General features: G+C 46.8%; 1 protein-coding gene across 4 annotated transcripts in view; it reads right to left on the reverse strand.

Moving 5' to 3' along the window:
- NCAPG2 (non-SMC condensin II complex subunit G2) overlaps positions 1-12549 on the reverse strand; it is a 70591-nt gene that overhangs the window by 33675 nt on the left and 24367 nt on the right. For 2 of the 4 annotated variants that reach the window (XM_088834794.1, XM_055421658.2), the window contains 2 exons: positions 1690-1869; positions 27-179 (listed from right to left, as the gene is read on the reverse strand). In XM_088834794.1, coding sequence (XP_088690920.1) covers positions 27-179; positions 1690-1869 — 333 coding nt within the window. The remainder of the gene's footprint in view (positions 1-26; positions 180-1689; positions 1870-12549) is intronic. The other 2 variants (XM_088834796.1, XM_088834795.1) reach the window with 1 other exon arrangement.

Genomic DNA, 12549 nt, shown 5'->3' on the forward strand with positions numbered 1-12549 from the left:
AAATAAGAAACCTCTAGTCACCTTACCTTAGCAGCCCTCACAGCCTTAACTTTCAGCAGCATGTCAACAAAAGCCACCCTCACTTTCTCCGAATTGTCATGGAGACAGTATTTTAATGCTGGCAAAAGCTGTTCTAATAACGGGTGGCTTAATTTATTATCCAAAATTATTGGCAGACACTATGAGAAACAAGAAAGACAAACAGTTCAAACTTGGAACGTAAACAAAGAAAAGTTCAGGTAAGAAAAATTCAGTTCTCTCTTTACTAAAATCATCAGTAAAATAAATATACCCACAGGAAATAATACTTTTGCCAACACAATTTCATAGAAAAGCATTCAATGAATGAATTAATCTGGTTTCAGTGCTTGATAGTCAGTTCATCCATTGCTTCATCCAACCAAGACTGAAGCAGTTATGAAATAATTTTCAGAGCTTTCTGAGCTAAACGTTAAAGGGTTTTACTGGACTTGAAAGAAACAGGAGGCTCTGGTGGGGAGGTCCCAAAGAGAGCTGAGTCCTCCCAGTCCTCCGCACAGCCCACTGCGCCCCCGTGTGTCCTGACTCGACGCTGCGCGGAAACGGGAGCACAGTACCCCCTGTGTCTCAGACCCAAGCTCCCCCACAGCCATCCCCACACCTCAGCAGGCATCCGAGGGAGCGTCCCAGGCTCAGACCAGACACTCGAGTCTGGACAGCTGACACGCTGCACCATGTTCTCTTTCCAGTTATTAGGAAAAATATATGTATTTTTAAGAGCCTTTATTTTTTATTTATTTCTCTGGCTGTTTGCACAGCATGTGGGGTCTTACTGCCCAGACCCGGGATGAAACCGCACCCCTTGCAGTGAAAGCACAGTCTTAAGCACAGGACCCACCAAAGTGAAAGTTAAGGCGCTCAGTCGTGTCCGACTCTTTGCGACCCCATGGACTGCAGCCCGCCAGGATCCTCTGTCCATGGGGTTTTCCAGGCAAGAATACTGGAGTGGGTTGCTATTTCCTTCTCCAGGAGGACCTACCAAGGACATCACACTGAAATGATTACAGGTGAGCTGGGCTTCCCTGGTGGCTCAGAGGTTAAAGCGTCTGCCTCCAATGCGGGAGACCCGGGTTCGATCCCTGGGTCAGGAAGATCCCATGGAGAAGGAAATGGTAATCCACTCCAGTATTCTTGCCTGGAGAATCCCATGGACGGAGAAGCCTGGTAGGCTACAGTCCACGGGGTCACAAAGAGTCGGACATGACTGAGCGACGGAACGGAACTATGTGTGAGAGATGACAGAAGCGGCTACAGTGAAACAAGTGTAGATGTTTCCTGAGAACTGCTGAAATGGGTGATAGACAGAAAATGTTCTTGTAGGTTCTTGTGCAAAGTATGTACAGTATACAAAAAAGTTCATTCTGATATATAATAACATTTAAAAAATTTAAATACATGCAGCTCCTGTTCTAAAACATGCCCCCTCCGCTAACACACATGACAAACTAGTATTATTTCAAGTAGACATCTTCTTTTTTGGGTAACACTTTTATTCTGTTTTCTTCACAAGTGACTTTGGATATACAACAAAAATGAGAATAATGCTATACTTATGGAGTAGGGCTGGGGTGATCTTTAAATTTTTCTTTCTCTATAATTTAGAACTATTCTACAATAAACAGGTACTCCTTATATAATTCAAAAGCTTACCTTAAAGACTGAACAGCGCACATCAGCGGAGCTCAAATCAAATGCCAGCTCCTCGGTTACCTTCTTGAGGAGGTCAATAAGAATGGTCGGAGGCATCATCTCCCAGTATTTGGAGGTTATTTTACAAACACCAAGGATCCCTGCGGAACGGACCATCGGGTAAGGATCCTCTAAAAGGCTCTATAAGTATGAAAGGGAAAAAGGCTGAATTATCTTAAATTAGTTCACTTTTTTCCACATTGTCTTTACTCGTGGGCACAACGGCAGTCACAACCCAACAGCCATTTTAAGTCCAGAGACAAGCAGACCCAGGGACCTCCAGTCACATGTGGGTCCCGCACAGTCACACACACAATCCTAGGGACCTCCAGTCACGAGTGGGTCCCGCACAGTCACACACGCAGACCCGGGGACCTCCAGTCATGTGTCGTTCCCACACAGTCACACACACAGACCTGGGGACCTCCAGTCACATGTGGGTCCCGCACAGTCACACACGCAGACCCGGGGACCTCCAGTCATGTGTCGTTCCCACACAGTCACACACGCAGACCCGGGGACCTCCAGTCATGTGTCGTTTCCGCACAGTCACACACACAGACCTGGGGACCTCCAGTCACATGTGGGTCCCGCACAGTCACACACGCAGACCCGGGGACCTCCAGTCATGTGTCGTTCCCACACAGTCACACACACAGACCTGGGGACCTCCAGTCACGTGTGGGTCCTGCACAGTCACACACGCAGACCCGGGGACCTCCAGTCATGTGTCGTTCCCACACAGTCACACACACAGACCTGGGGACCTCCAGTCACGTGTGGGTCCCGCACAGTCACACACGCAGACCCGGGGACCTCCAGTCACATGTGCTTCCTGTAGTTGAGTGTTTACAGAAAACCATCTAGACAGGAGTACATCAAGGCTATATATTGTCACCCTGCTTATTTAACTTATATGCAGAGTACATCAAGCGAAATGCTGGACTGGATGCAGCACAAGCCGGAATCGAGATAGCTGGGAGAAATATCAATAAACTCAGATATGCAGATAACACAACCATTATGAAAGAAAGTGAAGAGGAACAAAAGAGCCTCTTCATGAAGGTGAAAGTGAAACAGGAGAGTGAAAAAGTTGGCTCAAAACTCAACATTCAAAAAACTAAGATCACAGTATCTGGTCCCATCACTTCACAGCAAATATATGGGGAAACAATGGAAACAGTGACAGACTTTATTTTCTTGGGCTCCAAAATCATGGCAGATGGTGACTGCAGCCATGAAATTAAAAGATGCTTGCTCCTTGAAAGAAAAGCTATGACAAACCTAGACAGAACATTAAAAAGCAAAGACATTACTTTACCAACAAGGTTCCATCTAGTCAAAGCTATAGTTTTTCAAGTAATCATGTATGGATGTGAGAGGTGGACCACAAAAAATGCTGAACGCCAAAGAATTGATGCTTTTGAACTGTGGTGTTGGAGAAGACTCTTCAGAGTCCCTTGGACTGCAACGACAGTCCATCCTAAGGAAATCAGTCCTGAATATTAATTGGAAGGACTGATGCTGAAGCTCCAATACTGTGGCCACCTGATGCAAAGAAGCGATTCACTGGAAAAGACCCTGATGCTGGGAAAGATTGAAGGCAGGAGAAGGGGACAACAGAGGATGAGGTGGTTGGATGGCATCACCAACTCGATGGACGTGAGTTTGAGCAAGCACCAGGAGTTGGTGATGGACAGGGAGGCCTGGAGTGCTGCAGTCCATGGGGTGGCAAACAGTCGGACACGACCGAGCGACTAAACTGAACTGTTCTAGACATACGTGGTGCCTTGCCTGCCGACCCTGCCTGTGACTCTGCTGATTGCAGGTCTCCAACACCACAGTGCCACACAGAGGGACACACAGGGCCTTTGGTCACTCCTGTGAAACAGGATTAACCACTGTCATGAAGCTCCAAAATGCTGCAGCACACGAAGCCCATGATCCAGTGAACTTGCGTGTGGTCAGCTGTCCAAGCAGTGGGCAAGGGGGCAGCCAACACCACAGCTGGGGCAGGAGGTTACACAGCCCTGATCCACATGCACGGATCCCACCGAGCACCTAACAGAGGAGCCGTGACCCTCACCGACTCCATATTTAACCAACTGACAGGAAATTTAAAGGGCAGAGGAACGTATGAATGACAAGTAGGACAGGTTCTATGGGAAACGAGAAAATAGCTGTGTTTCCTCAACAACAGAAGCCATCAAAAAAGAAGAAAAACAGAGAGGGAGACGGCATGACTGCTGGAGCTGGTTGTCCAAGAGATGAACACACCAGCCAGTCACAACAGTTCTCGCCCGGACACAGATTCAAACAAAACTGGGAAAATAAGTCACTGAAATGGCACTGAAGAACAATGACTGAATATTTGATCAAATCAAGGAATCACAATTCATCTTACTTGAGTTGTGCCAATGGTAGGATTATGTTTAAAAAAAGGAACCCTGTCTTTTAAGGACACCTACTGAAGTAAAGGGGCTTCCCTGGTAGCTCAGATGGTGAAGAATCTGCCTGCAGTGCAGGAGACCTGGGTTCGATCCCTGAGTTAGGAAGATCCCCTGGAGAAGAGAATGGCTACCCACTCCAGTATTCTTGCCTGGAGAATCCCATGGACAGAGGAGACTAGTGGGCTACAGTCCATGGGGTCAAGAGAGCTTATATTGGGTAGGCTGATAAGAGTCCAGGGCCCTCAAGGAGGAAGGAGTCTAGGGCCCTCGAGGAGGAGAAAGGGGCCCGGGACCCTCGAGGAGGAGGAAGGGGTCCGGGGCCCTCGAGGAGGAGGAAGGGGTCCGGGGCCCTCGAGGAGGAGAAAAGGACAAACTTTTGTCTTTGTGCTTTGTCTCCGTCACATAAGACTAACACCTCACTTTAGGACCAGAGCTAATGATCACACAGCACAACAATTCATCTGAAGCTGTGTACTACGGATTCAGTCGGTTCAGTCGTTCACTTGTGTCTGACTCTTTGAGACCCCATGGACTGCAGCACACCAGGCCTCCCTGTGCTCCACTATCTCCCAGAGCTTGCTCAAACTCATGTCCATCAAGTCGCTGTTGCCATCCAACCATCTCATTCTCTGTCGTCCCCTTTTCCTCCTGCCTTCAATCTTTCCCAGCACCAGGGTCTTTTCCAATGAGTCAGTTCTTCACATCAGGTGGCCAAAGTATTAGAGTTTCAGCTTCAGCATCAGTCCCTCCAATGAATATTCAGGACTGATTTCCTTGAGAATGGACTGGTTGGATCTCCTTGCAGTCCAAGGGACTCAAGAGTCTCCTCCAACACCACAGTTTAATAAAAGCATCAGTTCTTCGGCGCTCAGCTTTCTTATAGTCCAAGTCTCACATCCATACATGACTACTGGAAAAACCATAGTTCTGACTAGACAAATTTTGTTGGCAAAGTAATGTCTCTGCTTTTTAATACTCTGTTGGTCATAGCTTTTCTTCCAAAGAGCAAGTGTCTTTTACTTTCATGGCTGCAGTGACCATCTGCAGTGATTTTGGAGCCCAAGAAAATAAAGTTTGTCACTGTTTCCATTGTTTCCCTATCTATTTGCCATGAAGTGATGGGACCTTATATACTAAGGATTATATAACAACCTGTATCTTGCTTGAGGACCTGCTTCTCCTTTTTAACAAAAACCTGACTAATCTTTGTGAGACCTTCCTGTTGTTAGTTCTAATCTTGTTCATTTCAGATGTGGTTATGGGAGGGGGTCTGGTTAGAGCATACACCTTGCTTAGACTAGCACGGGGTGGGGGGGGGCACTCTCCCCACTTACATTCTGCCCCCTTCTGAGGTTTGTGTCAGACGCTTTCTCTGACCTTTTCCACTCTAATGAAATTCTGCTACACAAACGCTCTTGAGTGATCAAGTCTGCTCCCTATTCGCAAAGTTAAATCTTCGGAGACCACGAATCTGACATCATTCACCAGAAGCTGTTAGAGTCGCAAATAGTTGGACATGACGAGCGACAAACACATTCAGTGAAGTGGTTAAGAGCTGAAATACTCTGTGGCTCAGATCCGCTCAAAGCTAGGGGAGGGGAAACCAAGTGCGCCGGGCAAGCGCCACCAGGACTGTCTGAGGGCACAGGGACCCCTGCACAAGGCCCGCTCCTGCTGTGTGCGGGACTTTCCAATCTAAAGTGTAAAGCAAAAGTAATCCTCACTCCATAATTAGACCAGAAAAAGGCTGAACTCAGATGAGTAAGCACTTCCTTCCCCCTCTCCTCCCGGGTAAGGAGAGCAGACGGTGCTGCAAACACCAGGGGGCTCTGCTCCCCCAGAGCAGGGCTGTCAGCGGGCAGCACTGTGCCCACAGCCTTGGCAGACACCGCGGGGGTAGGGCTGGGGCGGGGGCCGGGCAGCGTGGGAATAAACAAGCTGCTGGGAAGAGTGGAGACAGATGCTGAGGGACCAGGCACACCGCAGAGCGGGCAGAAGCTCTGAAAGCGCACAGGCAGGAAGAGCGGAGCGCACGCGCAGGGCACCCTCCATCCCCGCCCCGGCCGGCCTGCGCCGCGCCCAGCCCCACCCGCTGCCGCAGAACCATGACCAGCGCAGGCTAGACGCCCACGGAGGACAGCGCCACGCCGGCCGCGGCCTGCAGCCAACCCTTTCCTCACAACAGGGATGGAAAGTGAACACGATAGGTCACTTGAGAAAAACAAACAGCCAGGAAGAGAGACAAAACAAAAAACAGAAAGGAACATAAGGAACTCACAAGTTTCATAGCTTTTGTTTTGTATGGATTACTTACAACATTATTCTTCAACAATAATCCCAGATGATCACCTTATGGCACACAGCCCACCATCAGGGGCTCAATCAACCACCAGGACAACGGCACTTAACATGTAATGTGGTTTCCACACAGAGAACCACTGCCCTTCAGGGACCACAGACACGCATGGGGGCCTCCTCTGTCATCTTCATCAAGCCCTCCCTCACCTCTTGGATCCCCCCAACCAACCCCCTACTCAGGCCCTGATCCAGAGGGTCACGAGCTCGCCACCCACCCACAGGCCAGAGAGGCCCATGCCTGTCTGTGTGTGGCCCAAAGGACATGAGAATGGTTTTTTGCTTCCAAGTGGTTGGAAAAAATGAATAATATTCTGCAACATGTAAATATCACATGGAATTCACGGATTGGTATCTGTAGGTCAGTCTCATTAGAATAAACCACTTGGCTGCCTTCCTGCCAAGCAGCAGGTGGAGTGGCTGGACCACGTGGCCACAGCCTAAAACCACCATTGTCTTGTCCTCCACAGAAACAACTCCTGCTCTTAACAAGCTCTGTTATTAACTTAACCATGACACTGCACTGCTTCCTAAAAGGAGTTAGGAACAAATGAACATTGGAAAGAAGACAAGAAAAAGATTATTAAGAAAATTTCCCTTGTCTAACATGCTACCAACACACTGAATTTCATGTTATAGTGGGAGAAAAAAAAAACTCAAAAGATAAAGAAAATCATCCTTAAAATTTCAGAAGTCCTCAATGCTAGAAAACATACAAAGTATTTTGGCAGTCCTGGAATAAAAGGATTTTGAATACAAAATTTATTTTGAGAGGGGGATAACTTAGGTATGGCATTGGGTTTTTCTTCTTTTTGCAGCCTGAGGCAGCTGTAAAATAACTTAATGCGGCTCTTTACAACTGTGTATTCTATAGTATTTTTTCATTTGGTGAAATTTTAACTGTTAATGTTTTTGGCATTGTGCTTTGTACCGTAAGAAAAAAAAAATTCTCTACCTGGCTGAACTATAAACTGTCACACAAAAATAAAGGACATTTTTGGGTTCGGTCAGAGGCACCTGCCTCCCCAAGGACATCCACAGCAAAGCAAGGCCCACGGCAACTCAGCTCTCACGGCCACTGTTCACAACCACCTACCCAGATGCGCTCACTTCACTCCCAAAAGGGATCCGAGGCCATCACAGGATACTCTGCTTACACAAAAGCCTCTCCCTATCCATTTTCATCCCAAACAAGATTCCGTTATTGGCAGTTTTAATTTTCGAAGGTCTTTAAAATATCTGTTTTGACAGTGACATCTCATTTCTATGACTGTTTGTTGACCAAGTTTTGCTACTTGAAAAACATAAACCCATCTCCACTAAGAAAATGCCGTAGGACTTCCCTGGTAAGCTCAATCCGCCTGCAAGGCAGGAGGCCCCGATTTGATTCCCGGGTCAGGAAGATCCACTGAAGAAGGGGTACGCTACCCACTCCAGCGTTCATGGGCTTCCATGAAGCCAGACCTGCCTTTGAGTGTTTGAGTATTTCCCTCAGAGGCACGGGTCTGAAGTGGTCTGCTGAGGGGTCAGGGGCTCTGGCTGGAGCAGACCTGGGAGGTGCAGCATGTGGCATAAATCCACATGCAGGAAGTCGCCATCAGCCCCACCGCAGAGCCACGGGGCAAAAGGCTGGCAAACTGGAGAACAATGATACCAAAGAGGTTCTCGCACTGCTACTGAAGTTCCAGGGCCCACAACAGATTCCCCAACCTGGGGGTCGGGCAAAGGGACTGACAACCCCCAGGGAATCTGACTTTGAAGGCCAGTGGGATTTGATTACAGAATTGCCACAGGACTGGGGAACAGACTCCTGGAGGGCACAGACAGAACCTTGTGCGCACCAGGACCCAGAAGAAAGGAGCGGTGACCCCACTGAGACTGAGCCAGACTTGCCTGTGGGTGTCCAGGAGTCTCCAATGGAGGCGTGGGTCGACAGTGGCCTGCCACGGGGTCAGTTAAGTTCAGTCACTTAGTCGTGTCTGACTCTTTGTGACCCCATGGACTGCAGCACGCCAGGCTTCCCTGTCCTTCACCAACTTCCACAGCTTGCATAAGCTCATGTCTATTGAGCCGGTAATGCCATCCATCTCATCCTCTGTCTCTCCTTCTCCTCCTGCCCTCAATCTTTCCCAGGATCAGGGTCTTTTCCAGTGAGTCAGTTCTTCGCATCAGGTGGCCAAAGTATTGTAGCTTCAGCTTCAGCATCAGTCCTTCCAACGAATATTCAGGACTGGTTTCCTTTAGGACTGACTGGTTTGATCTCCTTACAGATCAAAGGACTCTCAAGAGTCTTTTCCAACACCACAGGGGCACTGAACACAACTGTCCTGGAAGCCCCAGGACATGCTGGCATAAGTCCTTTTGAAGGAGGTCACTATTACCCCTACCATATTTTGGCCTCAGGACAAACTACAGGGAGGGAACACAGCTCCACCCATCAACAGAAAATTGGATTAAAGACTTACTGAGCATGGCCCAGCAATGGCTTCAGCAATATGCGAACCGAGAACTTCCAGATGTTCAAGCAGGTTTTAGAAAAGGCAGAGGCACCAGAGATCAAATTGCCAACATCTGCTGGATCATGGAGAAAGCAAGAGAGTTCCAAAAAAACATCTATTTCTGCTTCATTGACTATGCCAAAGCCTTTGACTGTGTGGATCACAATAAACTATGGAAAATTCTGAAAGAGATGGGAATACCAGACCACCTGACCTGCCTCTTGAGAAACCTGTATGCAGGTCAGGAAGCAACAGTTAGAACTGGACATGGAACAACAGACTGGTTCCAAAAAGGAAAAGGAGTACGTCAAGGTTGTATATTGTCACCCTGCTTATTTAACTTATATGCAGAGTACATCATGAGGAACGCTGGGCTGGAAGAAGCACCAGCTGGAATCAAGATTGCCGGGAGAAATATCAATAACCTCAGATATGCATATGACACCACCCTTATGGCAGAAAGTGAAGAGGAACTAAAAAGCCTCTTGATGAAAGTAAAAGAGGAGACTGAAAAGTTTGGCTTGAAGCTCAACATTCAGAAAACAAAGATCATGGCATCTGGTCCCATCACTTCATGGGAAATAGATGGGGAAACAGTGCAAACAGTGTCAGACTTTATTTTTTGGGGCTCCAAAATCACAGTAGATGCTGATTGCAGCCATGAAATTAAAAGATGCTTACTCCTTGGAAGGAAAGTTATGACCAACCTACACAGCATATTAAAAAGCAGAGACATTACTTTGCCAACCAAGGTCCGTCTAGTCAAGGATATGGTTTTTCCAGTGGTCCTATATGGATGTGAGAGTTGGACTGTGAAGAAGGCTGATGGCTGAAGAATTGATGTTTTTGAACTGTGGTGCTGGAGAAGACTCTTGAGAGTCCCTTGGACTGCAAGGAGATCCAATCAGTCCATTCTAAAGAAGATCAATCCTGGGTGTTCATTGGAAGGACTGATGCTGAAGCTGAAACTCCAATACTTTGGCCACCTCATGCAACGAGCTGACTCACTGGAAAAGACTCTGATGCTGGGAGGGATTGGGGGCGGGAGGAGAAGGGGACGACAGAGAATGAGATGGCTGGATGGCATCACCGACTCGATGGACATGAGTTTGAGTGAACTCCAGGAGTTGGTGATGGACAGGGAGGCCTGGCGTGCTGTGATTCATGGGGTCGTGGAGAGTCGGACACGACTGAGCGACTGAACTGAACTGAGCATGGCCCACCTATCAGAGTAAGACCCAGATTGCCCACAGCCAGTCCCTCCCATCAGGAAGCTTTCATAAGCCTCTTACTCTTATCCATTAAAGGCAGACAGAACAAAAAACACAATCACAGAAAACTAACCAACTGATCACATGGATCACAGCCTTGTCTAACTCAATGAAACTATGAGCAATGCCAGGTAGAGCCACCCGAGATGGACGGCTTATGGTAGAGAGTTCAGACAAAACGTGGTCCACTGGAGAAAAGAATGGCAAACCACTTCAGCATTCCTGTCTTGAGAAGCCCATGAACAGTATGAAAAGGCAAAAAGGTAGGACACTGAAAGAGGAACTCCCCAGGTTGGTAGGTGCCCCATGTGCTGCTGGAGATCAGTGGAGAAATAACTCCAGAAAGAACAAAGAGACAGAGCCAAAGCAAAAACAACACCCATTTGTGGATGTGACTGGCAATGGAAGTAAAGTTTGATGCTGTAAAAATAATACTGCATAGGAACCTAGAATTTTAGGTCCACGAATCAAGGCAAATTGGAAGTGATCCAACAAGAGATGACAAGAGTGAACGTCGACATTCTAGGAATCAGTGAACTAAAATGGACTGGAATGGGTGAATTTAACTCAGATGACCATTATATCTACTACTGTGGGCAAGAAGCCCCTAGAAGAAATGGAGTAGTCATCATGGTCAACAGAGTCTGAAATGCAGTACTTGGGTGCAGACTCAAAACTAACAGAATGATCTCTGTTCGTTTCCAAGGCAAACCATTCAATATCACAGTAGTCCAAGTCTATGTCCCAACCAGTAATGTTGAAAAAGCTGAAGCTGAACGGTTCTATGAAGACCTACAAGACCTTCTAGAACTAACACCCAAAAAAGATGTCCTTTTCATCACAGGTGACTGGAATGCAAAAGTAGGAAGTCAAGAGATACCTGGAAAACGGGTAAGTTTGGTGTTGCAGTACAAAATGAAGCAGGGCAAAGGCTAACAGGGTTTTGCCAAGAGAACGCACTGGTCATAGCAAACACCCTCTTCCAACAACATAAGAGTTGACTCTACACATGGTAATCACCAGATGGTCAATGCCAAAATCAGATTGATTACATTCTTTGCAGCGGAAGATGGAGAACTCTATACAGTCAGCAAAAACAAGACTGGGAGCTGACTGTGGCTTAGATCAGGAACTCCTTATTGCCAAATTCAGACTTAAATTCAAGAAAGTAGGGAAAAACCACTAGATCATTCACGTAAGACCTAAATCAAATCCCTTACGATTTTACAGTGGAAGTGAGAAACAGATTCAAGGGATTGGATCTGATAGAGGGTCTGAAGAACTATGGGTGGAGATTCATGACATTGCACAGAAGGCAGTGATCAAGACCATCCCTAAGAAAAAGAAATGCAAAAAGGCAAAATGGGTGTCTGAGGAGGCCTTATAAACAGCTGAGAAAAGAAGAGAAGCTAAAGGCAAAGGAGCAAAGGAAACATATATCCATCTGAATGTAGAGTTAGAGTATAGCAAGGAGACATAAGAAAACCTTCCTAAGTGAACAATGCAAAGAAATAGAGGAAAACAATAGAATGGGAAAGACTAGAGATCTCTTCAAGAAAATTAAGAGATACCAAGGGAACATTTCATGCAAAGATGGGCTCAATAAAGGACAGAAATGGTATGGATCTAACAGAAGCAGAAGATATTAAGAAGAGGTGGCAAGAGTACACAGAACTCTATAAAAAAGATCTTCACGACCTAGATAATCACAATGGTGTGATCACTCACCTAGAACCAGACATCCTGGAGTGCCAAGTCAAGTGGGCCTTCGGAAGCATCACTACCAACAAAGCCTGTGGAGGTGACATAATTCCAGTTGAGCTCTTTCAAATCCTAAAAGATGATGCTGTGAAAGTGCTGCACTCAATATGCCAGCAAATTTGAAAAACTCAGCAGTGGTCACAGGACTGGATAAGGTCAGTTTTCATTCCAATCCCAAAGAAATGCAATGCCAAAGAATGTTCAAACTACCCCACAACTGCACTCCTTTCACATGCTAGCAAAGCAATGCTCAAAATTCTCGAAGTGAGGCTTCAACAGTACGTGAACCGCGAACTTCCAGATGTTCAAGCTGGATTAGAAAAGGGAGAGGAACCAGACATCAAATTGCCAACATTTGTTGGATCACAGAAAAAGCAAGAGAATTCCAGAAAAACATCGACTTCTGCCTTATGGACTACACTATAGCCTTTGACTCAGTGGATCACAACAAACTGTGGAAAATTCTTCAAGGGATGGGAATACAAG

This window comes from Moschus berezovskii, chromosome 3, assembly GCF_049115385.1.
Source record: "Moschus berezovskii isolate FMDL1 chromosome 3, NW_MosBer_1.0, whole genome shotgun sequence".
Lineage (NCBI taxonomy): Eukaryota > Metazoa > Chordata > Mammalia > Artiodactyla > Moschidae > Moschus > Moschus berezovskii.